General features: G+C 37.7%; 1 protein-coding gene across 2 annotated transcripts; it reads right to left on the minus strand.

The window, feature by feature from the left end:
* Nucleotides 1–253: 253 nt before the first annotated feature.
* cfap57 (cilia and flagella associated protein 57) lies at nucleotides 254–27,941 on the minus strand. 2 transcript variants are annotated; one of them, XM_059502401.1, is made up of 22 exons: nucleotides 27,694–27,941; nucleotides 26,476–26,786; nucleotides 25,026–25,276; nucleotides 23,500–23,665; nucleotides 23,258–23,410; nucleotides 17,101–17,240; nucleotides 9,613–9,778; nucleotides 9,341–9,454; nucleotides 8,943–9,155; nucleotides 8,493–8,666; nucleotides 8,241–8,402; nucleotides 7,884–8,039; nucleotides 7,702–7,795; nucleotides 6,499–6,689; nucleotides 6,102–6,275; nucleotides 4,602–4,760; nucleotides 3,118–3,261; nucleotides 2,752–2,868; nucleotides 1,322–1,456; nucleotides 1,099–1,242; nucleotides 601–721; nucleotides 254–485 (listed from the first exon to the last, which is right to left on the minus strand). In XM_059502401.1, exons 1-22 carry the CDS (start codon nucleotides 27,848–27,850, stop codon nucleotides 331–333), a joined length of 3,597 nt encoding a protein of 1,198 aa, XP_059358384.1. In that variant the 5' UTR covers nucleotides 27,851–27,941; the 3' UTR covers nucleotides 254–330. The 2 variants fall into 2 exon arrangements, with proteins under 2 accessions (XP_059358384.1, XP_059358383.1); XM_059502400.1 differs by having other exon boundaries at nucleotides 254–491.
* Between the last annotated feature and the right edge of the window lie 26 nt (nucleotides 27,942–27,967).

Here is a 27,967-nt window from a genome sequence, read left to right on the forward strand (position 1 = left end):
ATATTTTTTATTGGACAGCGATATTAGCTCATGCCTGACAAATATGCATCAGCACTGATACAAATCAAGGTACTTTTTAATGATGTACAATCATTTAGGAAATCATAAAATTTAGGAGATAATGTAAGTGTACCATAGTTTTACAAATGAATTTCAATTTGTTTTTAAATTGCATTACTTTATATTCTTTTGATATAAATGGCTTATCATTTAGAAATTGCTCATGTTCTGTGTAATTTGTCAGCAATGTTACTCTATTAACATTGATCCATAAAGAATCTATGACTTATATTTGACACTTTATTCATGCATGAAGCACAAGAGGTGCATTCAGTTGGTGAGTGGAGGTAGTTTGGTTCTGGATGAAGGCATCTGGCCATTGATCTCCTGCTTGAGCCTCTGGATCTCCAGTCGCTGAAACTGGATGATCTTCTCTGCTTCTTCTAAACTCTGCTGCGTCATCAAGCCGTTCCTCCCTGCTGAAGCTGCACCTGAAGCATGAAAGAAATGTAGCTGAGAACCTCGAACATGAACACCAATGATGTCACGGTCCATTTTTACTCAGGTTTATCCAAAACCCATAGATTTGACATTGGTCACCTCTCGGGATAGCAGAGCTCTTATTAAAGCTGCTTTGACTCTCAGAGTTGTGCAGCTGCATACGGACAGTGCGCAGCTCCTGACGCAGATCGTTGATCTCTTTCATAAGGATGACATTGTCCTGGACACAGATGACAGATGTGAGATCTTTCACACAAACACATGCAGTGATTGAAGGAACACTGAAGGTGAAACACTCTTCCATCTCCTCCCCTCATAGTATGAATAAAACAACCTTTGCATACTGATACACTGGAATCTTTATCTCCAATGGCTAGTTAGTACTAACTATGAATAGTTAGTACTATTCATTTCTTCAGGTGTTAAAAAATTAGCAAAATCAATCCATTTAGATATTTACTGTCTAATTTAATGTTAAATAATAACTACTAAACTAGAGGAAAGTGATGGGCTACAGTAGAAGTACCATTATTTCAATTGTCAGACTAAAGATACTAATTTTCACCTTAACTGCACACTGTTATTTGTTTCTCTCACCTTCATGAGCTTTGTATTGTTGGCCTGGAGGACGTTTGTGTCTCTGGTGAGCTGGTTCTTCAGTGTGGTGATAATCTTCTCATAGTGCTCCCTCTGTCTGTGGTTTTCCTTCTGGATATCTGTGTCCACCGCCACTGTCTCTACCTACAGTCACACACCAGACAAGCTTCATTCATTGGAAATCAAAACAGCACGAATAATGACCCAAATGTATTGATCTTACCACATCTGATGGCTCAACGTAGCATTTATAGAGCTCTCGGATGTGTTCCTTTAATCTTTTTGGGTCCTGAATGAATTCCACACATGTGTGAAGGTCAGCTTTAAATCTCTGTACCAGAACCCCAACGTCCTGCAACTGAAGAGGACGACAGCAGGCCAGTCATTGGCATTTGATTTCAAATAAAAACTATTTAAAAAGCAAAACAAAGAATAATAAAAAAACAAATAAATAAGTACTGTTAAATGTAACCTTTAAAGTAAATCTAAAAAAATAATGCTTTTTAATATTTTCCAATTTTTCACACTGTACATTATAACTAATTTGAGTATTTAGGATTTTTTAACTATTAAATTATTTAATAGAATCTAAAAGAGTTGGAGAAATGTAACTACATAACTTGCTCACCAATGGATCCACTGCAGTAAATGGGTGCCGTCAGAATAAGAGTCCAAACAGCTAATAAAAACATCACAATAATCCACACCACTCCAGTCCATCAGTTAATGTCTTGTGAAGTGAAAAGCAGGGTTTATAAGAAACAAATTTCTCATAAGGACTCATTAAGAGTCCATAATCCATAATAACACTTAAAAAATTCACCCGTTGCCCTCTCACATCGAAATCCACCAACATATTTGTATAGAACTGTTTGAGACTGTTTTTGCTTGATCTCTGCACATTTCTCTCCTGATTCAGACGAGCTGACTTTTTCACTGAAGAAGGCGATATTATGGATAGAGGGCTCACGTTTTAGCTGGTTTGAATCTTCACAGTTTGAAGTTAAAAACATCTCAGTGAATTTGTTTCTTATAAACACACAGCTTTTAACTTCACATGACATTAACTGATGGACTGGAGTGGTGTAGATTTCTTGTGGATTATTGTGATGTTTTTATCAGCTGTTATGACTCTCATTCTGGCGGCACCCATTCACAGCAGAGGATCCACTGGTGAGTAAGTGATGTTATGCCGAATTTTTCCAAATCTGTTAAGATGAAGAAACAAAGAACATCTTGGATGGCCTGAGGATGAGTAATTTTTTAGCAAATTTTCATATTTGGGTGAACTATTCCTTTAAAGAAAATATTCTATGTAGTAAATGTACAGTGTTCCTGTAGCTCAACTGGTAGAGCATTGTGTTATCAAGTGCAAGGTTTGGGGTTCGATTCCCCAGGAATACATGATAGGTAAAAATTGATAGCCTGAATGCACTGTAAGTCGCTTTGGATAAAAGCGTCTGCTAAATGCATAAATTTAATTTAATTTAAATTTTAAATGTACATGGGTATTATCTATGATTACTAAGCAATTGTGATGACAGAAGGTTCTAAATTGAATGAAAGATCAATTAGAACCAACAGCACAGTGACATGGAGACCTGTTGTGCCAGTGTGAACCCTGAAGATGTCCAGTGCAGTACACATACTAACCTTCCTCATTTCTTTGTGCATTTCTTTGTCTTTGGTTTTCAATTTTAAGTTCAGTTCAGCAATTTGCAGTTCCAGCTGTGTGTTTGTCTTATGGAACTCCTTCAGCTCTCCCTCCATCTGAAACACACATCTTTTATCACACTGTTTTCATAACACTCATTTTGTAAATGTAAATTGATTTTTATTTACATATGTGACTGTTCTGTAACACATTAATTTATAATGAATGATGTTTTTGTTATTATTGAATGCTACTTTTTAGCAATATAGTGCACAACATGATGTGGCTCAAGAAGAAAGGGCTGAATAAAACATGGCAGCTTGAAGGGATGACACATGGCACATATGCAGTAAAACGTGTCCCACCTCCAGCATTTGCTCCTTTAGCTCTTGGATTTCGTTCTCTTTTGGCTCAATCTGCTCTTCCATATATTCAGCCCTGAACTCCATCACTTCAATTGTTTTGTTAAGTGTGTCATTCTTCTTTTTTAGCTCATAGATGCTCTTTTCCTGTTGAGACAGAACCAATTTTGCTCTCATGTTCTTTTTCCTAGTAGCTGAAACTTAAAGGGTTAGTTTACCCAAAAATCTAATTAGCCCATAAGTTAATCACCCTCAAGTCATCCTAGGTGTATATGAAGAGTCCAGAAGAATCCAGTCGGAGTTATATAAAAAATTGTCTTTGATCTTTCAAGCCGTTACATGGCACTCAGCAGGTGTTGCAATGCATCAGTCCAAAAGAAGTTAATTAAAAAGCATCCATCTATAAAAAAGTGTCTCACACGGCTCCGGGGGGTGAACAAAGGCCTTCTGTAGTTAACTGACACGTTTTTTGTAAGAAAAATATCCATATTCAAATGTAATAATGAATTTAATTTAGCTTGCGCTCAGAGTTGTACACTGAAGCAGTTCTAGGCGAATGACTTACAAATCAACGGTCACTAATTCGAAGAACAAATCAAGGATTTGTAAAGAAGAATATCAGAGGATATCGATATAAGCCAAGAGGAGATTGGGTTTCCTTTGCTAAAGTAAGGAAACATTGCTACCTTTGCTCCTGTGAACAAACGTTGGTTTTCACAAGACTCAACAGCACATGCACAACGCTGACCTCAGACTTCATCAGCTTAGAGCTACTTCTGTTTACAACAGTGAGCGCATGCTAGATTATAGTGATTATTACATTTTGAATATGGATATTTTTCATACAAAAATGCATCGATTCACTACAAGAGGACTTGTTTCACCCCCCGGAGCTGTGTGAGACACTTTGTTTTTTATGGAAGGGCGCTTTTTATTTAACCGCTTTTGGACTGATGCATGCAACACCCGCTGAGTGCCATGAAACAGCTTGAAAGATCAAAGATAGACTGGATTCGTCTGAAAGAAGAAAGTCATATACACATAGGATTACTTGAGATTGAGTGATTTATGGACCAATTTTCATTTTTTGGGTGAACTAAACCTTTAAATATACTGACTCTGAGTTCATGTATCAGATCTGGAGTCTGTCAGATGGCATGGAGAGACAATATTAAATCAGTTTTTGCCCATATAAAATAAACTAATTAAGACTGATTGATTTTCAATCCATAATACATTCATTAATTGACCGTGCTTGCTTGCACATTTTCCCCTCAATCAGGTGCTGCTGGAATGAAACCTTGTAATGAGTTAGCATTTCTGAACTTCAATTCCATCATCCTGAATTCAAAAGGTTTCTATGAAGGAGTGAATTTCCCATTTTAAAATCTGTCAATAACTGTTTAGACATCTAAATGTCTTAAAATGAACAGGGATACAGAGGACTTACTTGACTTGGTTTTGCTCATATCGTCATATGTTCTCACCTTGTCCTGTATGATCCCATCTCTCTTCTGAATTGCAGTCTTCAGCCCAGTGATGTCGTTCTCTAATGCTTTGATCACTGACTGCAGCTTCTGCACTTCCTGCTTCAGCTTCTCGATCTCCAAGTTCCTGTTTTCAATTTCCCTCTGTAGAACATGAAACTGTACAACACAACACAAGCTACATAAGGTTCAGCTCCCTCCATTTACACACTACACTTAGTCCAAAATGCAGCTGCTAGCATTCTTACTCAGCCATGAAAATATGATCATATCCCCCCACTGTTGTCATCTCTACACTATCCACTGATTACGTTCAGTGTTGTCTATAAAATACTATTCCTTTGTATTTAACAGACCTTATATCACACTACAGTCCATCATGCTCTTTAAAGAAATAGTAAAGATCTGTGTGTTTGTATTAAAACAAATCCACTCTTAAGGCATTTTAACTTTTAACAGTCGCTTCTGGACAATATGAGTTTATAATCCATAATAACACTTTCAACAGCAAGAAAGTCCATTCTCAGTTTTTCTCTCACATCGATAGTCCCCCAACACATTTGTTTAGAACTGGTTTGGACTATTTTTACTTGTTAAAAGTGCTTGATCTGTGTATATTTCTCTCGAGATGACTTTTTCACTTGATAAATTGTTAGTATTATGGATAAAGGACTCATATTTTAGCCAGAAGCAACAATTTTTTTTTGTTTATTACAAAAATGCAGTTCTTGGCATCACAAGACGTTAATTAATGGATTGGAGTGGTGTGGATTACTTGTGGATTATTGTGATGTTTTTATGATCAGTTTGGACTCTCATTCTGACTTGGACTCTTGGATGGCCTGAGAGTATATTTTCAGAATTTGTTCTTTTTATGGATTTTTATGAATTGTTCCTTTATTATTATTATTCCTAAGGTTCTAAAATGATTGACTTTTGATAGTATCAAGGATTTCAAGTCTACTTCAGGAGGTTAATATTTTCATGACTCTAGAATTCCCTTCCTGATCATGTTTGGGGCTCAGACACACTCTCTCTGTTTAAATCTAGATAAATCTCTTTAGCCAAGCTTTTGCCTTGCTTTGATCATCTTTTGCCTGCACTAATTCTTCTCCCTTTTGCTTTCCTGTTTCTATCGGTTAACTGCAGACTGATCCAGCTCTAGTTTGTATTCAGCCTTTGCAAAGACTAAAGATGATGCCAACTTTAAATCGAAATAAAAAACTGTCAAACATTATCTTTATATTGTAATAATTACAAGCATAACCTGTAATCGTCTGAATACTGAATATGTTAACTAATCACAAAACATGTATTACATCTAATAGCTGTACTGTATATTACTGCCATATAGACATTGATACAACTGATAGCAAAATACTTACTAATTATAACATTGAAACTTGCATTTTCTGAAACATTATGTATTATGAAAAAGCATTATACAAATTTTTCATTGTTTATACATAGTATATTTGAAGTGAAGAAGTCAAAACCGACCTGCTTTGTTGTGGTATCTAGTTCCACTTTGAGCCTAGTGTTGGCCTTTTTTTCTTCTTTAAGATTTTGCTCGTATTTCAAGCGGATCTCATGGATTTCCATATCTGCGTCCTCTTCCTCCTGCTTTATGTATTCATCAAATTCCCGAACCTTTTGCTGGCATTCATCCTGATACTGCAAGTTGGAAAGAAAAGAATCAGATATTTTGTTTGAAAATTATTATTTAATCTGAAATTTCAAACTTTTTTTTTTTTTGTCATTGCTGGGGTAGATATGCAGAGACTCCAAACATTATTGAAAAGAGTGGCCAGTAAATGATTCAGCATCTCCTTTTGTGTTTCACAGAAGCAATACTGGTTTGGAACATGAGATGATAATATTTCTCAGTTGACTTTACCTGGGTGACCAGCATCATTTTCTCCTCCAGCTTGGCCTCATAAGACTGCATCATCTCCTCCAGGGCTCGGGTCTTGCTCTCCTCCACACTGTGCAGCTGCTGCTCATATTCCTGCTGAACTTTATGAAGCTTCAGTTGTAGCTCCTGGTATTTCTCATACTCCAGCATGAGCTTCTGGTTATTGCTCGACTCTGTGAAGAGCAGCTTCAGTTAGTCCAAATAGGCTAACGCTGAGAGGGATACTGACTGGTTCTGACGATAGTAAAGGTTTACATCACAAGCAAAATGACATTAATGCTTATTGAAAGAAATGTAGACACAATTTATATCAGTTCTATATCAACTAATATTCAGTCAAGTGTGAAAACTAGATAACTCAGTGATTCTCAACCAAGGGGCCAGAACCCCTTGGAGACACAAGCGAGCCTCAGCAAAATGTGGGTATCAAGATAGCTTAAAATGGTTTTAAAAAACAAGCTTCAAAATAGGCTAAAACAACTAAAAAACAAGACATATTTCTTATGTTAATTTGTTCCAGTGGTCTTGGGAAATTTGGTTAATGTATACAGTATACTATATATGTGTACTGTTATTGCTATATTTTAAAGGTATGATTTCCACATGGAAAAGTCATGGAAATTTCTAGAATGTATTTGACTTTTTCTAGCTTTGTCATACAGAAACTGCTATTTGTGCATAATTAAAAAACAAAACAAAATATAAAATTATCCAGTAGCCATGAATGACTGAAATGTGAACCCCATAATTGTGAACTTGTGGAGGCCATAAAGACATTGTACATAATTGTAAATATTTCAAGTGTATATTTTATTTTTATTATTTTAAATAGACTCCTAGTTTCTTTATGTTTCTAGTTTCAATGTTTGAAAACAAGAAGTTTTGTCATTACAGCAAAAATATTAGCCTACATGGGTGGCCTTCTAATATTGTGTTGGACGATGGGGGCCTTGGAGTTTAAAATGTTGACAACCACAGCTTTAACTAGTTAATGTTCAATGCCCATAGCATAGTGATATACTGTATAAAGCGCACCTGACACAGAAAACACCTTTAAACCAAGCAACTTAAAAAAGAAAAACAAAATCTGTCTAAGGAGCTTTTTCGCTCTGATTGCAAGGATTCCTATTAGGACAACATGGAAAACCACAGTTTGTTAAAATGAATGAAATATGTTTTGTTTACCCATGTCCTGCTGCTCTTTATCATGTTTCTCTAAGACTTCTGAGAGAGCTTTAACATGGGCTGCTTGCTGTTTCTCCTTCTCTGCTTTCAGGACCTGTAATAAAAAATAAACATCTTAAGTTTAATAAGCCATTGTGTTCCAGAATAAGAATGGTTTTCATTTTGAAGCTCTCGACACTGACCTCTTTCTCAGCATTAAGTGTATTGATCTGTTGGATACATTTTTCAGTGAGTTCATTGATCTTCTCTTTGTATTCAATGTCCCTGAGGCTGAGCTGGTACTTGTTCTCCTCCTGGAGCTCTGTCACTCGTGCGTTCAGGTCCAGCATTATTTTATTCTGCAGGACGGTTCGGCACAAGATGAAAAAAGGCTGCAGGTGCTCTTGTGGTTTACAGCAGGACAGTTCTGTCTTCATTTTCCAAAATGTTTCCTACATCTTCTCTAAAACTCTATGTTTTATGCAGTGTTGAGATAGTTTAAAACTTAACCTTAAAATTGTATCAAGCTTAAAATGACCAACACAAAGGAAAAAGATTACCTTTTCCTCAAGGTCTGATTTGGTGATGAGGATCTCTTCTGCATATATTAATTCCTTCTCTCTTTTCAGCCCTTGTCCCTCTTTGTCAATGATTTTCCAGATAAAAAGACAGCTGTCTTCTGAGACAGTTATGAGGAACTGGTCATCAAAAGTGATAACCATCTACGGACACAAGACATAAAAATAAGAATGAAAAACATGCTTGACTTCTGACAAAGAGCTCACATACCAGTGAATTTTAGCAGTACAAACCTTAGTGACAGGGCCAGCATGGGCCTGGTACTCTATCCAGTCACTCTGGATGGGTAGAGGGTATCTGATGGCTCTCACAGTCCCAGTGGAAGTTCCAATGAAGAGCACTCGTCCTGAACGAGACATGGCAACAGTGGTGCAAACCACATCACCGGTACGCACTTCCTTAAGGATCTGCAGCAAGAGTATTAACCCACATTTTTATCTTGAGGAATGCCTGAGGATTTTCTTGAGGAAGAAAATGACCAAGAAGTTTAAAATAAATATTTTCGGTAAAAAAGGCTGTTTATTGAACTATCTATTCTACTAACCACATCTATAAATTCTGAAATACACAGAATACTGTAAACCGGTTAAAACCCCTGTTTAAATGACTGCATTAAGGTACCAATCAGAATCCAGTGGCTTTGGTTTTGAGATGTCAAATGAGTCTTCTGAGAACGTGCCCACCTGACAATCCTGGATTTCTTTCAGAGAGCAGTCTGTCCCGACAGCGAAGAATGTCTTTGCGTCAGAGGAGATGGTCACTCCTGTGTAGCTGCATGTCTTGAGGACGCTCTCAGACTCTCGCGTACCGGTGAGAGTATTCCACTCATACACGGCCCCGTCCATGCCACATGACACAAGACGACTGTCGTCTGCACTGAACGCTATGGCCCGCACCTGAACCGCACAATAACATAGACACTGTTTAAAGACTATTCAGGGAGGCAAAATTAGAACAGTGGATTTCCACATTAAAGATATCGTATTCTACAAAACACACACACACACACACAGCAATGGAACAGAGATTACAGAGTTTTCAATTCTGGATGAACCTTTCCTTTCAATTTCAGAACACATACTTTTTCATTGTGTCCCTTCATATTCAGGACGTCTTCAAATGTAGTAGTGGAGTAGATGTTGATCACATTTCCATTGACAGCAGCAAACAAGTGGCCTCCGTGGCTGAATGCACACTGGGGACAAATGCATGGAAAAGTAGCCACCACAGTCAATCCACAACATGCACAGGCATGTAAAACATGAAACTTTGTAATAGCAATGCTTATACAAGAACAATGTTGTTTACATAAATAAAATGATAATAGTAAACTTGAGCAATGTGGAGACACACCTCACGGCAACTGCGTACAGTGAACTCCTTGAAAGTCCTGATGTCATCAATGAGCAGAGTCATGAGACGGAGTTTGTCTGAGAATCCCACCAGGATGTAGAGTCCAGTGGGGTGAAGAGCTATGCTGTAGGCTTCCTCCTGGAACTCCTTATACATCTCTAATACACTGGACAACACACACACTCATGCTACTAGAAATATCCAGCACAATCCCTGATACAAAAGCCCTGACAGCTCAGAACTGATGGAATTTTAATATGTTTAGGGCTGTCAAAGTCCATTTAAAATATAAATTAAATGTATTTAATAAAAATAATAAGGTTTTACATAAGGAGTCAGTAAAAAAGTTTTATGTTTTAGAAAGAAGTTTATTATGCAAGTACTTAACAAGTCTCTATTTGTTTGATCAAAAATACAGTAAGGGACCATTCACAAAGTTTTTTCCAAAAGTTTTTCCATTCCAATGCAGTACTTTTCCATTGTTTTTCTATGTAAACTTGTGCTTGATGTACGCATGCTCGTGTCAAGTTAAAATAATTACACGAAGCGCCACTCATCAATGTCAGTCAAAGTCTTTTTAAGACAAGTCATGTCACTCGGCAGGCATCTTTGAAATGCCTATCGAGCACCCAAAAAAGTCCTATCACTTTGAATTCTCAAAACTGTTCACAAAGCTTAGGATTAAATTTCATATTTGAAATCACCATAGAATTCTAACAACAACTGTGTCATAAATGTTGTTACTTTCCTCAAAAAGCTTATTTCTCAGGCTAGATTAGTAAGACCATGTCTCAGAGCGCTCACTGTTTCTATAGCAACCGGGATGCTTCTGTGAGGATTTCCAGTCATTTTCCAGACGGAATGCATAGTCAATATAAAAAACTGGATGACGAGTAATTTCTTACTGGTAAAAAAACAGAGGTGTTAATTATAGGACCTAAAAACTCTGAATGTAATAACCTACAACACTGTCTAAGACTTGATGGCTGCTCTGTCAATTCTTCGTCATCAGTTAGGAACCTAGGTGTGCTATTTGATCGCAATCTTTCCTAAGAAAGCCACATTTCTAGCATTTGTAAAACTGCATTTTTCCATCTCAAAATATATCAAAATTACGCCTTATGCTCTCAATGTCAAATCCAGAAATGTTAATCCATGCATTTATGACCTCAAGGTTAGATTATTGTAATGCTTTATTGGGTGGTTGTTCTGCACGGTTGGTAAACAAACTCCAGGTAGTCCAAAATGCAGCGGCTACAGTTTTTACTAGAGCAGGAAGTATGACCATATTAGCCCGGTCCTTAAACATTGTATAGATTTTAAAATATTGCTTATTACTTATAAAGCCCTGAATAGTTTAGCACCTCAGTATTTAAATTAGTTCTTGCTACATTATAACCCTCCACGTCTTCTGCGTTCTCAAAACCCAGGCAATTTGATAATACCTAGAATATCAAAATCAACTGCGGGCGGCAGATCCTTTTCCTATTTGGTGCCTAAACTCTGGAATAACTTACCTAGCATTGTTCGGGAGGCAGACACACTCTTGCAGTTTAAATCTAGATTAAAGAATCTCTTTAACCTGGCTTACACATAACACATTAATATCCACTAACGCTTCTAATATCCAAATCCGTTAAAGGATTTTTAGGCTGCATTAATTAGGTAAACCGGAACCGGGAACACTTCATATAACTCCTGATGTACTTGCTACATCATTAGAAGAATGGCATCTATGCTAATATTAGTCTGTTTCTCTCTTATTTCGAGGTCACCGTAGCCACCCCAGCCAGCAATGACATGTGGGGCACAGATGGGTTGAGTACGGGTTGCATGGTTACTGTGTGGGCATGAGCTTTGGCTGGGAGAAATCAGCGGGTCCCATGAAGGTTTTGTGTTATGAGTCCCACATAGGAAGCCCATATGAGCTGATTACATGGGCCCCATAAGGGACAGGCATGGGCCAATTGGGCATGGGTTTGAACTGAGAACACATATATGGGTCCTGCATGGTTTATCTATGGGCCAAGTGGGCATGGGTTTGATCTGGGAACACATATATGGGTCCTGCATGGCATATTTATGGGCTGAGTGGGGATGTATTTTGTATTAATGTATTTTTGGAGAGGTTTTTTTTTCAGAGATTTAAAAAATATATATTTTTGATGTGTTTACCAGTATGTTGTGACATTTAAATTGTTTTTTAAAGATCATTTTTGTTGTTCAATTTAACAATATATTTCTTGCAGTTCAAAGCGTCAAGTGTATTGTATTTATCTTGGACTTATATTCATTCTTCGTTTTTAGTTTTTCTTAGATGGTTTCCTTAAACCATTTGGCATGGTTGGGCTTAGATAGGCCTTGCATGAATTGCCCAGTTAGGACCCACATAAGATCCTTACAGAGCCCACTTTAAGCCCATAGGGGCATTCACGGTTGAATCCTGGTGCAAGACCACTTTAAACCCCTTTAGGCATGTGGGGTCCAAATGGGTCTGTCATGAATTGCCCAGTTAAGATCCCACATAACATCCTTATAGATCCCTTTTAAAGCCCACCTGGGCATCCACGGCTGGATCCTGGGTGCAAACCCACTTTAGACCCATTTGGGCAGGTGGGGCCCAAATGGGTCTGACCTGAATTGCCCAATTAAGACCCATGCAGTACCCTTACAGGTCCCACTTTTAGTATGTCTGGGCTTCCACGGCTTGCCCCAATGTGGATCCTGGGTGCAAGCTCATAATGGGGCCCACATTTGCCGCCCATGAAGCCCTCATCTGGGCCCCACATGTCATGCTGGCTGGGACCAGATCCAGTCTGTATCCAGATCAGAGGGTCACTGCAGTCACCCGGATCCAGTACGTATCCAGACCAGATGGTGGATCAGCGCCTAGAAAGGACCTCTACATCCCTGAAAGACAGTGCAGACCAGGACAACTAGAGCCCCAGATACAGATCCCCTGTAAAGACCTTGTCTCAGATGACCACCAGGACAAGACCACAGGAAACAGATGATTCTTCTGCACAATCTGACTTTGCTTTAACTTGGAATTGAACAATTGGTTTCGTCTGGTCAGAGGAGAACTGGCCCCACAACTGAGCCTGGTTTCTCCCAAGGTTTTTTCTCCATTCTGTCACCGACTGAGTTTTGGTTCCTTGCTGCTGTCGCCTCTGGCTTGCTTAGTTGGGGTCAATACTTAATACCCCAATTTTAAGGCTTAATATATTTTAAATGGATTGATTTCTAAAGAAATCCCCCCCCCCCCCCCACAGTTGTCATGGCGGGGAAAATTAGCTATATGGACCAAAATTATTTTTTGTATTAGGCTTTAAACAACTGTGAGGGGGGTGAATTTTTTTATAACTCATTTTTTTAAATTATATTAAGCCTTAAAGTTCTGCATAATTAAGGGTGTGGCCACTAGAGTGACAGGTGGATTGTCAGTTCAGTTTTTTCAGTTCAGTTCAGTTTTATTGTCATATGCATATATATGGGGCGGCAGTGGCTCAGTGGTTCATGTAGGTTGTCTACAAACCGGAAGGTTGGTGGTTCAATCCCCGGCTCCACCTGACCAAGTGTCGAGGTGTCCTTGAGCAAGACACCTAACCCCAGCTGCTCCCGACGAGCTGGATGGCGCCTTGCATGGCTGACACCGCAGTCGGTGTGTGAATGAGTGTATGAATGGGGGAATGTGAGGCAAATTGTAAAGCGCTTTGGATGGCCATGTGGTCTGTTGAAAGTGCTATATAAATGCAGTCCATTTACCATATGCATATTCGTACAGAGTACCACAGCAATGAAATGTCAGAAGATTCAATTCACTTGAAGTAGCCCTTCCAAACCACACTGTAATATTACCTGTCAGTATACTCTCAATTGTACAACGGTAAACATTTTTTTAAATATTTAGTGACATACCATATTTCTTAAGACACCTCAAGAAGTAAAGCCTCTGGTTTGCCTTCTTAATGGCACAGGTGATGTGGAAAGACCATGAAAGGGAGTCTGAAATATGAATGCCTAAAAACTTAAAAGTATTAACAATTTCAACTGCAGAGTTATTGATGTAGACAGGTGTATGTGTGGGTTTATTTCTTCTAAAATCTATGATGACCTTCTTAGTTTTCCCCACATTCAGGGACAGATTATTTCTTCGGCACCACGTGATCAAATTACTCACCTCGTCCCTATAGGCAGTTTCATTATTGCTGTCAATAAGTCCTACCACTGAAGTATCGTCTGCAAATTTCACAATACTATTTGTGGGATATTTTGCAATACAGTCATAAGTATACAGACTATATAATAAAGGACTAAGACAGCAGCCTTGAGGTGCTCCGGTATTTAACACTATTGGGGCTGAGTATGTAGTGCCAACTGTCTGAGAACGGCCTGTTAAAAAGTCCTGTATCCACCTGCAGATGGAAGTACAGAGGCCCAGGTCTAACATCTTAGGTATTAAAATGGAAGGTCTGATGGTATTGAAGGCACTGCTATAATCAACAAACAGCATCCTGACATACATATCCCTACCCTCTAGATGTTGAAGTGCAGAATGTAAAACCAATGATACAGCATCGTCCACAGCTCTATTTGATCTATATGCAAATTGTAATGGATGTTGTGAATGAATGCAGTTGTTAATATATGATTTCACAAGCAGTTCAAAGCACTTCATTATCACTGAAGTCAAGGCTACAGGTCTAAAATCATTCATACAGGTGGCAGTTGTTTTCTTAGGCACAGGAATTATTATTGATTTTTTAAAACAATTCGGAACCATACAAAAAGAGAGTGACAGGTTAAAGATATCAGTAAAAACAGATGCAAGTTGACTACAACATGTCCTTAAGACACACGGAGTAATGCCATCAGGCCCAGCAGCCTTCCCAATTTTCACAGCTTTAAAAACTTTACAATTATCGGCAACTGAGACCTGATATGCTTGACTGCCAAGGGTAACCCCATCGGGAGATGATATGTCTGTGTGTGTGTTCCCATATGAAGGCACTTTAACATGCACATCCCCAGTTGGAGATGTTCCCCGCGTCAATGCCTCAGCAGCGCATTCAAAACGAGCATAAAAGTTGTTCAAGTCATTTGGGAAAGAAGCAGAGCTTGTTATGATGCCGCTAGGTTTGGCCTTATAGCTGGTGACCACTTGTAGGCCTTGCCAAACACGCTGCTTTCACCGCCAGAGTGCTAGGTGGGTGTGGCTTCAGCAACCAGCATTTTCGATTACCCCGGAGTGACGCGTTGCCAAGATGGCGACGGCCCGCACCACCCAATTTAACCTTCAAAAACCTATGGGTGACGTCACGAACACTACGTCCATGTTTTTATACAGTCTATGGTTTTTCCCTGTGCTTTTTTGAAAACCATCACTGAGTGCTGCGTCTTGTATTTTTAGACACCAAGACGTGTTCTGTGTGAATGGCCCCTTAAACAGTAATATTGTGAAATAATATTGCAATTTAAAATAACTGATTTATATTTTAATACAGTTTAAAATTGCAATTTATTCCTGTGATGCAAAGCTAAATTTTTATTAAAGTGCTCAGTGTCACATGATCCTTCATAAATCATTCTAATATGCTGATTTGCTGCTCAAGAAACATTTCTCATTTATTTATTAAAATCTCTAGTTTTTAACAGTAAAATATAAAAGTCTGTTTTGATAAATCTAATATTTCTTTAATAAATAATGCTGTATTTATAACATCTTTATTTTTACTCACATATAAATATAAATATAAATGAGTCTTTATAAACAGAAATATACAGCTGGCTTTATATTTTAGTAAGGGTGATCTCTCACAAGGGTTCATTTATTTGGGCGTCCAATAAGTGTGAAAACTAGGGATGTCCTGATCCGATCCACGACATCGGTATCATGCAGATACTGGCCCAGAACGCTAGATCGGAGATCGGAGAAAAAAATATGATCCGATACCTATCCAACTTAAACCATGATAAAATCTAGCTTAAACCATCACCTAAATGCTTGAATATTAGCATTTCCCTTGCTGCGACATCCAGTTAAGCGCGCATCCTGTCACGTGATAACAGTAGTAGCCAATTACAGTCGCATAAGTATGACAGTTAGCTAACTTCCAGAATAGCCATGTCAGCAGTGAGGAAGTATTTTAACCTTAAAAAAGTTGAATGCAAACTTTGCAACACAAATGTTTCTAGGGGTGGCAGTGCTGTTCAGTGGCATGCACAAGGGGGGCGGGGGTGCTTGAGCCCCTCCCCCTTTGAGGTCCGACGCTAAAGGGCCCTTTGGGCCCGGTCTGCCCTCGGTCTGTGATTTCTTCCGGTCTGTATATTAGATGCGTGTAGGTTTTAAAGGGACAGTAGGCTGCTGTAATTAAAGGGATAGTTCACCCTAAAATTTTATTTCTGTCATTGTTTATTCACTCACATGTTGTCCCAAACCTACAGTATATTAATTTCTTTCTTGTGCTGCACACAAAAGAAGATATTTTGAAGAAGCTGATAACCAAACATTTGCTGGTCCACATTAACTTTGATAGTAGGGGTAAAATACTCCGGAAATCACTGTGAACCGGCAACTGTTTGGTTTTCCACCTTCTTCAAAATAGTGTTTATGTTTAGCAGAAGAAGAAATCTTTTTTTTTTAATAACAAAGATAAAATAATGATAAAGATTTTTATCTTCTCCCACTTTTGCCTAAATATCAACCATACTTTTTAATATTTTGTTACCTTAATGTAACAAGCTTTGTCTTTTTTATAGGAATATTAGTTTGGCTATAATGCTTAAACAGCTTGCAATTTTTGCCATATCGCCCACCCGAACAAACAAATACACCCTACCCATGCCACCAACCATCACCCAGCCATGCTGCTGTTTAAATTTTTTAACTTTAAACCTGTTGGTAGCTTTAAGTACTGAAGTACCTGTATTTTTATTTATTTAATTATTTTTATTTATTTTTGTAGTGTTTGAATAAAGGGTGGCAGTCTTTCTTAATCAACTGTTGCTGTGGACTATATACTGGATAAGTATTTGTTCTCCACTTGAATGAGATGTTTTTAGATGGCTAATTGAGCAAAGTGCTTCCATTTATTTTATTATTAGTAGTAGTATTAGTATTAGTTCAAGAAGAAAATAAAAATATCGGATTGATATCGGAATCGGCAAATAGCCAAAGCAGCGGCATCGGTATCGGAAGTGAAAAAAGGTATCAGGACATCCCTAGTGAAAAGCCATAATAAATGTAGGATTAAAAGATTTAGGCATTTGGGGGAATTTGTGGTAAGATCTACCAAGACACAATTTATACATTTCTAGATACATATTTCTTAAGCAACCATAATCTCAAAACATACTTTTCTCAGAAAGTATTAAATACTGGTTTAACAGACATTTACAAGAGCATAAAGACCCAAAACAAAAGCCTCACAGTCTTAAGCTCACTAGATACATTAAAGCACCTTGTCTCTTCAACAGAGCTGAACTTACTTGGTCTCAAAGTTCCAGATGCGCACTGAGCGGTCCAGGGAACAGGTGGCGATGAGCGGTTTGCGGATACAGGTGGATAAACCTGTGATAACGCTGGAGTGGGACGAGTGAGACATGTGCTCAAACTGAGCAAACACACCCTGATAACACATCGGGAGAAAGAGCTGAATTAGTCACAACTGGTATTATGAGTAAAAACAGATCTATGAGTAAAACACCTCTTTTATCACACTAGACATGCTGCTATTTCATGACATTGTGAAGTTGTCATCTTGTTTCTCACAATAGCTCTCTCAGTTTAAAAAAAGACAGACAATAACCTAATAAATAGATAAAATAAAAAAGAGATTTATCTGAGATGAGCTCAAGCCCAGACAACTCATCAGCACAGGGTTGAGGACTGAGGATTGTATAGCTTTCTCCGTGTGTACAGGTTGCATTTCTTGATGCAGCAACGGACTGAAACAATGATTTTTGGAGTTACTCCTGAGCCCACGTGGCTATATTTAACACAGCAGTATGATGATTTTTGAATGGTCTGATAATTATCTTATTAAGTTTAGGCAGAGCTGGGTAGATTACTTATGAATTGTAATCAGTTACTGTTTTACTATAGTCAGTAATATAATCTCTTAGATTACACATTTTTGGTAATGTAATCTGATTACTTTTGGATTACATTTAGATTACATTTGTGCTAACACTTATTTGATATCACATATATTGAATTTGCCTAACCTTTTACTATTTTGACAGATACAAAGAAAAAAAAATATTCCAAAAACTATATTTAATTCACCAACAAGAGCCACAATAGCTTCTTTTTCAAGTGCAATGTATGGAAAATTAATACTTAAAAAATACTTACACTAATGTATCCTGCTGTTAGTGTTTGCTAGTAACACTGAATAAAACAAAATCACATCTTATGATTTTAAAGCATATTTACTTATCCTTGTAAATTTACAAAACAGCTACATAAAAAAACAATATTAATATTGAAAAACATTAAATTAACAGCAATATCACTGCTGGGTCAAATATTAAATCTAAAAAAATACAACCCGAATTCCGGAAAAGTTGGGACGTTTTTTTTAATTTTAATAAAATGAAAACTAAAAGACTGTCAAATCACATGAGCCAATATTTTATTCACAATAGAACATAGATAACATAGCAAATGTTTAAACTGAGAAAGTTTACAATTTTATGCACAAAATGAGCTCATTTCAACTTTGATTTCTGCTACAGGTCTCAAAATAGTTGGGACGGGGCATGTTTACCATGGTGTAGCATCTCCTTTTCTTTTCAAAACAGTTTGAAGACGTCTGGGCATTGAGGCTATGAGTTGCTGGAGTTTTGCTGTTGGAATTTGGTCCCATTCTTGCCTTATATAGATTTCCAGCTGCTGAAGAGTCTGTGGTCGTCTTTGACGTATTTTTCGTTTAATGATGCGCCAAATGTTCTCTATAGGTGAAAGATCTGGACTGCAGGCAGGCCAGGTTAGCACCCGGACTCTTCTACGACGAAGCCATGCTGTTGTTATAGCTGCAGTATGTGGTTTTGCATTGTCCTGCTGAAATAAACAAGGCCTTCCCTGAAATAGACGTTGTTTGGAGGGAAGCATATGTTGCTCTAAAACCTTTATATACCTTTCAGCATTCACAGAGCCTTCCAAAACATGCAAGCTGCCCATACCGTATGCACTTATGCACCCCCATACCATCAGAGATGCTGGCTTTTGAACTGAACACTGATAACATGCTGGAAGGTCTCCCTCCTCTTTAGCCCGGAGGACACGGCGTCCGTGATTTCCAACAAGAATGTCAAATTTGGACTCGTCTGATGGCACGGCATTTGTGTTTACCGACAGTGGTTTCTGAAAGTATTCTTGGGCCCATTTAGTAATGTCATTGACACAATCATGCCGATGAGTGATGCAGTGTCGTCTGAGAGCCCGAAGACCACGGGCATCCAATAAAGGTCTCCGGCCTTGTCCCTTACGCACAGAGATTTCTCCAGTTTCTCTGAATCTTTTGATGATGTTATGCACTGTAGATGATGAGATTTGCAAAGCCTTTGCAATTTGACGTTGAGGAACATTGTTTTTAAAGTTTTCCACAATTTTTTACGCAGTCTTTCACAGATTGGAGAGCCTCTGCCCATCTTTACTTCTGAGAGACTCTGCTTCTCTAAGACAAAGCTTTTATAGCTAATCATGTTACAGACCTGATATCAATTAAATTAATTAATCACTAGATGTTCTCCCAGCTGAATCTTTTCAAAACTGCTTGCTTTTTTAGCCATTTGTTGCCCCCGTGCCAACTTTTTTGAGACCTGTAGCAGGCATTAAATTTTAAATGAACTAATTAAGTGGATAAAAGTGTAAAATTTCTCAGTTTAAACATTTGCTACGTTATCTATGTTCTATTGTGAATAAAATATTGGCTCATGTGATTTGAAATTCCTTTAGTTTTCATTTTATTAAAATTTAAAAAACGTCCCAACTTTTCCGGAATTCGGGTTGTACTAGAAGTGTATATTACTGTATCAATGAAAAACATCAAACAACAGGTACATTGCAAACATTAATTTTAGAAAAGACTAAATTCACACAGAAATGACATTTCTATCCATTTCAAAACATAGTAACAATGAGGAAAAGACAAACAATATTACAAAAATGAATATTAAAGAACATGAAACAACAATAACATTGCTAATATATATATATTAAAAACCATTTCTAGGTCAAATATTTCATCTGAAAGCAGCTTTCCCTATCAGATCCTTTTTTCCCCTCGTCTCCAAAAAAATCTGCGTCCACACGAAAGCACAAAATGATGTAGTATACATGCCAGACCAGCATGAGGGGCTGTAATTCTGCCACAGAAACACACTTAAAACAGAGAAGACATGGGCTGATGACTGTGACGAGTGGGGCGGGGCCGAGGGACATGGGAGCGAGGCCGGGGGAGTGATTGGAGATGAACTACACCTGTTCGTCCCACCGGTCTCGAGGCCCATGGAGGAGATGGAAGGATATAAAACTGGAGCGACGACAGTGAAGGACGAGAGAGGACCAGGCCTGGGCTTTTAGTTGTGTTTTGGTTTTTATTTTATGCGCACCAGTCGTCCGTGAGGGGCTGGTGCGCTGTTTTGTGTTTATTTTGTTATTAAAATGTTTTTGATTGTCCGCCGGTTCCCGCCTCCTTCTTCCGGATGAATATGAAGGTTTTATCGTTACAGTGGTGCCGAAGCCCGGGAGAAGGAGGGACGCGCTGCTGAAGATCCCTCGCCGCTGTGGTGAATCCGCGGTGCCATCGAGCTGGCGAGGAGTGTGCCGCCATGGACGCTCGAGGCGGTGGACTGGAGCGAGTTGCCGGGGACGGGCGAGCTCGCTACCGGCCGCCCACGATGTGGAGAGACGGCTGCCGTCCGTGAGGGAGCGGAGGAGTCGGCGCCGTTCGCCAGGTGGCCGGAGCCTGCTGCCTCCGCCGGAACGGGGAGGAGCAGGGAACGGGGGACTCCTGCCGGCTGCCCAAAACCGGAGGAGCCGTCGCCGTCCACCGGGCGGCGGAGGAGTGTCGTGCCGTCCGCCGAGGGCCGTCCAGTGCCACCGCCAGGCACCGCGGAGGAGATCACCCAGCTGGTGGAGGGCCGAGCAGCGGTGCGTCTGGGAACCGGAATTTTTTTTTTTTTTTTTTTTTTCTCTCTCCCCTCTCTCGTCTCTGTCGCTCCTCCTTCCATCTCCTTTTCTCTCGCCTCGCCTGTCCTACCCCCAGGTTCCCGCAGGTCCCCGGGAGCGGCCCCCCCGGAGGGAGGGGGGGGGGAGTAGAGCGCAGTCTCGGGAGTACCCCCCGGCCTGCGAGGGGCGATGGGGGTATGTGACGAGTGGGGCGGGGCCGAGGGACATGGGAGCGAGGCCGGGGGAGTGATTGGAGATGAACTACACCTGTTCGTCCCACCGGTCTCGAGGCCCATGGAGGAGATGGAAGGATATAAAACTGGAGCGACGACAGTGAAGGACGAGAGAGGACCAGGCCTGGGCTTTTAGTTGTGTTTTGGTTTTTATTTTATGCGCACCAGTCGTCCGTGAGGGGCTGGTGCGCTGTTTTGTGTTTATTTTGTTATTAAAATGTTTTTGATTGTCCGCCGGTTCCCGCCTCCTTCTTCCGGATGAATATGAAGGTTTTATCGTTACAATGACATCATTGTTTCAGAAAGTATATGGATTCACCGTCCACACGAAAACACAATGGCGGCGTTTTAAAAATGTATCCACTCTGGGACCCCTGCTTTAAAAAAATATCAGGTTCACTCTCCCAAAACGCCAGATCCGTGTGGACGAAACAACTATACGATAAAAAATGTATGCGTATATAGCGAAACGCATCTCCGTGTGGACGAGGCCTTAAAGTGCATAAGGTAGCACTTTGAAAATGAAGAAAATTCAGCATTACAAAAAATATAATAAAGAACATAAAATTCCCAGCAATAATTTTGCTAGGTCAAAGATATCCGTGGACAGCAAATTAATCTGTGGTGGGCAGAGCTTACACTGAACAGTTACTTTTTTCTCTTGTCTTTTTAAAAAAATGAAATGATGTCTGTACATCCAGTGATTAAAGGCTGTGTTCCCCTCCATTATCTTGTTGCTGATTTCTTCTGAGTGTGATTCTGCCACCCCTCCCCCTCTCTGCCGAAAAACTCGAAGAATCACGAACGTATATAAGCGGCAGGTTTATTAGAAAAAAATATATAAACGTAAAAAAGGAAATTTAGGAGAATCAATAATTGTGAACAACTTAATACCATTGTGTAAATAATATTTAATCATGTAATACATAAAAAAGTAACTTATTTTAAAAAGTAGTTTACTCTAATTACAAGTACTTTTTTGGAATCTGATTACGTAATCCAGATTAAATGTAATCCGTTACTACCCAGGTCTGAGTTTAGATTATAGACTGGTATTTTGGCCAGAAGTGACAGTTTAATCATCTCAATTAATGGATTTTTTTTTTTACAAACATGCAGCTTTTTGCTTCACAATACATTAATTGATGGACTGAAGTGGTGTGGATTACTTGTGGATTATTGTGATGTTTTTATCAGCTCTCATTCTGACGGCACCCATTCACTGCAGAGGATCAATTGCTGAGCAAGTGATGTAATGCTAAATTTCTCCAACTCTGTACTGATGAAGAAACAAACTCATCTAAATTTTAGTTGGCCCGAGTAAATATTTAGCAAATTTTCATTTTTGATTGAAGCATTCTTTTAAAGTGCTAAAATTACTAACTGGATATGAATGAAAACTCAAATCAAACTAGGGCTGTGCAAAACATTCACATTTTAAGCTAGGCTAAATATCACGCTATTGGGATTGGGGTCACGTCCCCCCCGCGGACATGAAAAACAACAGCAGACTTGGCAAAACTGGTTCAGGCAGAGCGGCATTTACTACACAGAGCCGTAGTTTACTAGCTACACAAAATCGCTTTCAAAATCAGCTATTAAATGCCTGTGATTTTGAAAGTGATTTTATGTAGATTGTCTACTACGGGCTTTGTGTAGTAAATGCCAACCAGTATTGCCAAGTTTGCGGTTGTTTTTCATGTCCCCAATAACGTGATGTTCAGCCCCTAAAATGTGAATTTAACCAAGGCAACCATAGCAAAAAAACGTATGTTTTATGGCCCGGAACGAAACACGATTGGGCTAGTTTTGAGAAGTAATTGGGCAGGTTTTGTTTTGAAAACCTGGCAACCCTGATCTGAACGCACGTGCTGGAGATATACTACTAATCACAGGAGAGCCTTTACTGACGAGATGTGCATGAAAATCGAATTCAATTTTTGCACAGACCTATATCGAACTAAAGCTAAAACTGAAATAAAAATTAACAAAACAAAATGAATTGTTCTAAAATGAAAATATAGAAATAAAAGCGAATTCAATATATATATATACATATATATATATATATATATATATATATATATATACATATATATATATATATATATATATATATATATATATATAGATAATAAAAATAAAGAAACTATATAAAATTTTAAAAAGAGGAAAAAAATTAACCCAATATCTAATAATAAAAAAATAACTATAATAACAGTGCGGCAGACGGCACCTTGTTCAGCTCGGCTAGGGAGAGGCTTATGCTGTAGAGCTGCCCGCGGTCTGTGCTGGCGGCCAGGGTCTCTTCAGACGGACTGATGCACAGAGTGCTGATTTCCTGCTGCTCTGCAGAACTGGGATCATTGCTGAACAGTTCTGGAGGAATCTTAGATGACAAGACCAAAAAAAAAGCCTTTCAGGATCAACCTGACACATTCCTGTTAACATTTTTAGAATGAGAAAATGTCACGGCACCTTTATTTCTTTGGTCTTCTTATACTGGTCTTCCTCCTCTCTTTTCTCAAACAAGCACACAGTGCCAGGACCAGCGGAGCAAGCAAAGCCATTAGAATAACCTACAATGGCTGTGACCCGCGGCAGTGTGGAGAAGGTCTCGTTACAGTCCTGCTTTTCTGACTGACTGCATAAAGAACATGCACATATGAAAGGAATACACATTCATGACAGTTTATATGTTAGGCTTTAAAATGTTGCAGATTTAATTGCCATTGTTTTGCCAAATGAATACATAAATACATCATAATGAGACATATATTAAATGTACCAGAAAGCTGAATAATTAAAACCCTAATAATAAATTTATTCAGGGTTCTGTGCATATAAACTGGAATAAGACACATTACATATTGGTCCTCAATAACTCATGTACATACTGTATCTATTATTGTCATATATTACTATTATCACCCTCAAGGCATTATAAGGTTTAAAAAAACATGAGATACTTGGCAGATTTCTCCTGTATTGTATGTACACTGCATGTACTGTACACTGTAAAATCTAATAAGTTTGGCTTACTTAAAAAAAGCATGCAAACTGATTGCCTTGAAAAAACTAAGTATAGTGAAATAGGAATAGTATGTTGTACTGACAAATGCTTAGTTAGTATAGTTAACTTACACAAGAGTTCTAGTAACTAAAAAAGAACTGTAGGGGGTACTTGATCCTTTCATTTAGGTTTACTCATGACTTAGTATAGCTACTCACTGACTCCCAGAATGCATTGCGCAGAATAAATTATGCAGTTGCTTTGTTTTTATTTGCCAATTTTATTTGCTGTCTTGTGTCAGCAGTAGCACAACAAAAAGAGCAAATAAATGGCTATTTTTACAATTAATGAAAATAAATTAAATTTAATTGTTATCATTGATGTGATTCACGTGATGAATGTTTAAGTCTGTGTGTGACTTCAGCATATTACCACTCACTATTTAAGGATTATATAAAAACCATATCCAGTTATTTATGAAAAATAAAATCTCAAAAAGGTCATTATTATACACACACAAACAAATGCTTTAATTAAAAAATAGGTAATTTTATAAAAGCAACCTATTTATTACTTTTCTTTGAAATCAAATAACTCTGATTTCATGAAACATTTCTCCATTAATAGAGAGAAAATTATAGTGACATAAATTAAGTTTCAAGTGCCCAACCAAAGGGAACGCTAATCACCATAATGGTGAGCTAAAAAAAAAACGGCAATTAGCAACATATTAGTGCACTGCTGCCTCTCACTGGTTTATTAATGTCATTGGTTCCTTTGTGGTTACTTGAATATTTTAAGTAGGTGTCACTCAAAACAGTAATAAATTGTTTTTTTTGCCTTGAAAGTAGCTGAAACTTAATAAAACCTAGTAAGTATAACGACTAAGTAAAGATAACTAATTAAATCTAAGTAAGGTAAACTATTGGATTTTACAGTGTATGAACTGAAATGAGCAGAAGCACTTGATGTCACAGTTGATTCCACTCACCTGTAAAGCTTCTGCACGGGCGTCACATTCATCTCCCAGCGCTGCCGGCCTGATTCAAACATCATCAGCTGACCTGCGTCTGTGCCAGCTACCACCTGCTCCGTGGACACCCAGGTGTGGCACAGGAAGTGATGGGTGTCTGTTTTAAATGTGCTGGACTGTTTCAGGATTTCTCCAGCATAGCGAAAGATCTTGAACACCCCGTTGCCACTCACACAGATCTGTGTGTTGTCCTCAGGGTTGAAGCTGATCTGAGAACGGGAATGGATAGATTGTATTGGGACAGCTTGATCACTGCAGTAATTCTGACCTGTGATCAAGATGGCTTTTAACGGTCAGATTAAAATTGAATTGCTTGATCTGCATTATGGTAATGAGAATATGTAAAATAGGATTTTCTTTTCTTATAGCAAAGGTGTGTTTAACTGAAAATAATGTTACAATAATTTGTTATGTTTTGATGAGAAAACCATCGTATTTCATGTGGAAATGCCAGAAGTTTATTCCATGTACTACTTATAGTTTTATAATTATAGATATTAATAGTAAATGATCTTTATACAATTTATACATATATATTTCAATATGCATTTATTTGATCAAAATCCTGATTTCCTATCAGTATTATTACTGTAATATTATTGTTTTTTTTATTAATATTTTGAATAAGCTTTTGTTTTATATTATTTATATTTAACATTTTAATTTAAAATGTAGTTCAAGTTTTAGTTTAGCACTTTTTTATTTTATAGTTTTTAATAATCTTTTATGTGATTTTATCATTTTTATATTTTATTACTATTTAGTTTTGTATATTTCAGTTTAATTTGAGTTCAGTTGAATTAAATAATTAAAATAATGTAATTTAATGGCTTCAACGTTTTAATATTTTTAAAAATTAACTCTAAATTTGATTTTTTTTATTGATATTATTTCAGCCTTACAGCTTTTTCAAATAGTAAAAATATTTTGTTATTATCGTTTCAGTTGACAAGAATGATGCTGTTTCCTACATATGATGACAAAAAGATTTAGAAAAAGAAAAATTCATATTAATATATTTTTTTATATAATATCTTAAATTGAGGGATTGTGATGACTCAAACCAAAATCAAAAGAGAGAAATATAAGATATTATATTTACGTTTGAAGAACATAAACAATATTTTTTAGGACCATCTAATCTTTTTTTGACATAATTACCCAGATCTTCCCACACAATTTTCATTGCTCTTTTGCAAAAAATGTATTTAATCCTTTAAACAGTAACAGTAACTAATTGTAACTTTAATTTCTGTTAGGAAGGGGGATGTTTAATTGTCATGAAAATAATGGCACAGTGCCAAACTTCTCCATGGTCCTATAAAAAGACTTTATCTTCTGTTTTTGTCTTTTGATTTTGAGGTGAAATTTTACTATTTTAAGTCCCCTTCCTGCTAAACGTGTTTACCTGGTTTATGGGGCCATCGGTGCTTGTCTTCACAGTGGCCATCACCTTCTTCTTTTCCCACATCCAGAGGAAGAGAGTCCAGTCTGGCCCACCTGCCTGACCGATCAGATACTTGGAGTCAGGAGAAAAGGCCATGCAGACAAACTTGTCCACCGCAGTCTCTCCTCCAGTCAGCACTTTCCTCTTTCTGCTCTGCTCGTGCTGGAGATCAAACACAGTGATGGTGGCTTTCTCTACACATTCAGAGACAGCCAGATAACGCCTGTTTGTGCTGATGGCCAAGGCCTGCATGCCCTGACTTCTCTCTGTACCTGTGCAAACACAGGAAACAGATGTTGGTCTCCAAACATGGGTTCTTCTCACAGAACATATCCAAGCCACATTTAATCCCAAAATCAGGAAAAACACTTCACATAAAAATACATCAGGGACATTCCTGTATTAGTGGAGAAAAAATACTATAACACTATTATATATGTATTAAAATAATATTATAAACTTTTTAAAACATTTATTTCAATCTCGGGAGAACATTAAAACACTGGACTAAAGAAACTTAGGTTTACTTGATCATACAAAAAAAACAAACAAACTCTAAAATATTTTTTAAATATAAGTACCAAATATATAACTTGGAAACAGAGATATGATCATAAAAATGAAATACACGCAGTTTAGGATCAGTAAGAATTTTAATGTTGAATATTGTGAAATATTATTGCAATTTAAGATTTTTTCTATTTTAAAATAAGTTGAATTGATGTTTTAATATTAAACTGTATTTCAGCATTGTTACTCCAGTCTTCAGTGTAATATAATCATTCAGAAATCATCGAATTATCTGCTGATTTATTATCAATGTGGTAAACAGTTGTGCTGCTCATTATTATTATTATTATTATAAGTTTTATTTTTTGGAACCTGTAACGTTAATTGTTAAAAAAATGAACAGTAAGTTATATTTATTTTTTAAATGAAATATTTTACAAAATATAAATTCTTTTTTTTTCTATAACAATGTCTTCACTATCGTTTTTTAAATCTATTTAAAGACATCAATCCTGAATAAAAAGTATTAATTTATCAAAAAGAAAAAAACAAGTTTTACCCACCCCAAACCTTTGACAGACATCTTGTTAGATAGATAGACATAGCCTGTTGTCTCACATCTGAAGCGAATAAAGATTATGATCAAGTTTTGTTTTAAGTTAACGTTACCTGGAATGAACTTCTGGCATTTCTGATTGATGTTATAGCGCACACAGTTGTTTCCACACGGAAAAATTACGGTTTGCTCATCAAAATACAACAAATTATTCTTCACGCCTGTCCGCAATCCGAATATATAATGAGACTGTGCCACTACCGTAGCCATCTGACAAAATTATTAGCCAAAACTTTGTAGAAAAGAAAGATTTAAGAGGGTTTTGTTTGCTGCGCATCTATCTGACACTGCAGTGTTGATTGGTTCGTTACTATGGTAACAAAAGCG

The sequence above is a fragment of the Carassius carassius genome, chromosome 20, assembly GCF_963082965.1.
Source record: "Carassius carassius chromosome 20, fCarCar2.1, whole genome shotgun sequence".
NCBI lineage: Eukaryota > Metazoa > Chordata > Actinopteri > Cypriniformes > Cyprinidae > Carassius > Carassius carassius.

What these genes read in the sequence shown, in the direction of transcription:
- cfap57 (XM_059502400.1), bottom strand. Translation starts at nt 27,850, where the DNA reads ATGGCTACGGTAGTGGCACAGTCTCATTATATATTCGGATTGCGGACA. An exon ending in AGAAGACCAAAGAAATAAAG is followed by an intron (nt 23,411 to 23,499) that starts GTGCCGTGACAT and finishes TTGTCATCTAAG; the next exon opens with ATTCCTCCAGAACTGTTCAG. An exon ending in TGCACAAAGAAATGAGGAAG is followed by an intron (nt 1,457 to 2,751) that starts GTTAGTATGTGT and finishes CGTCCTCTTCAG; the next exon opens with TTGCAGGACGTTGGGGTTCT.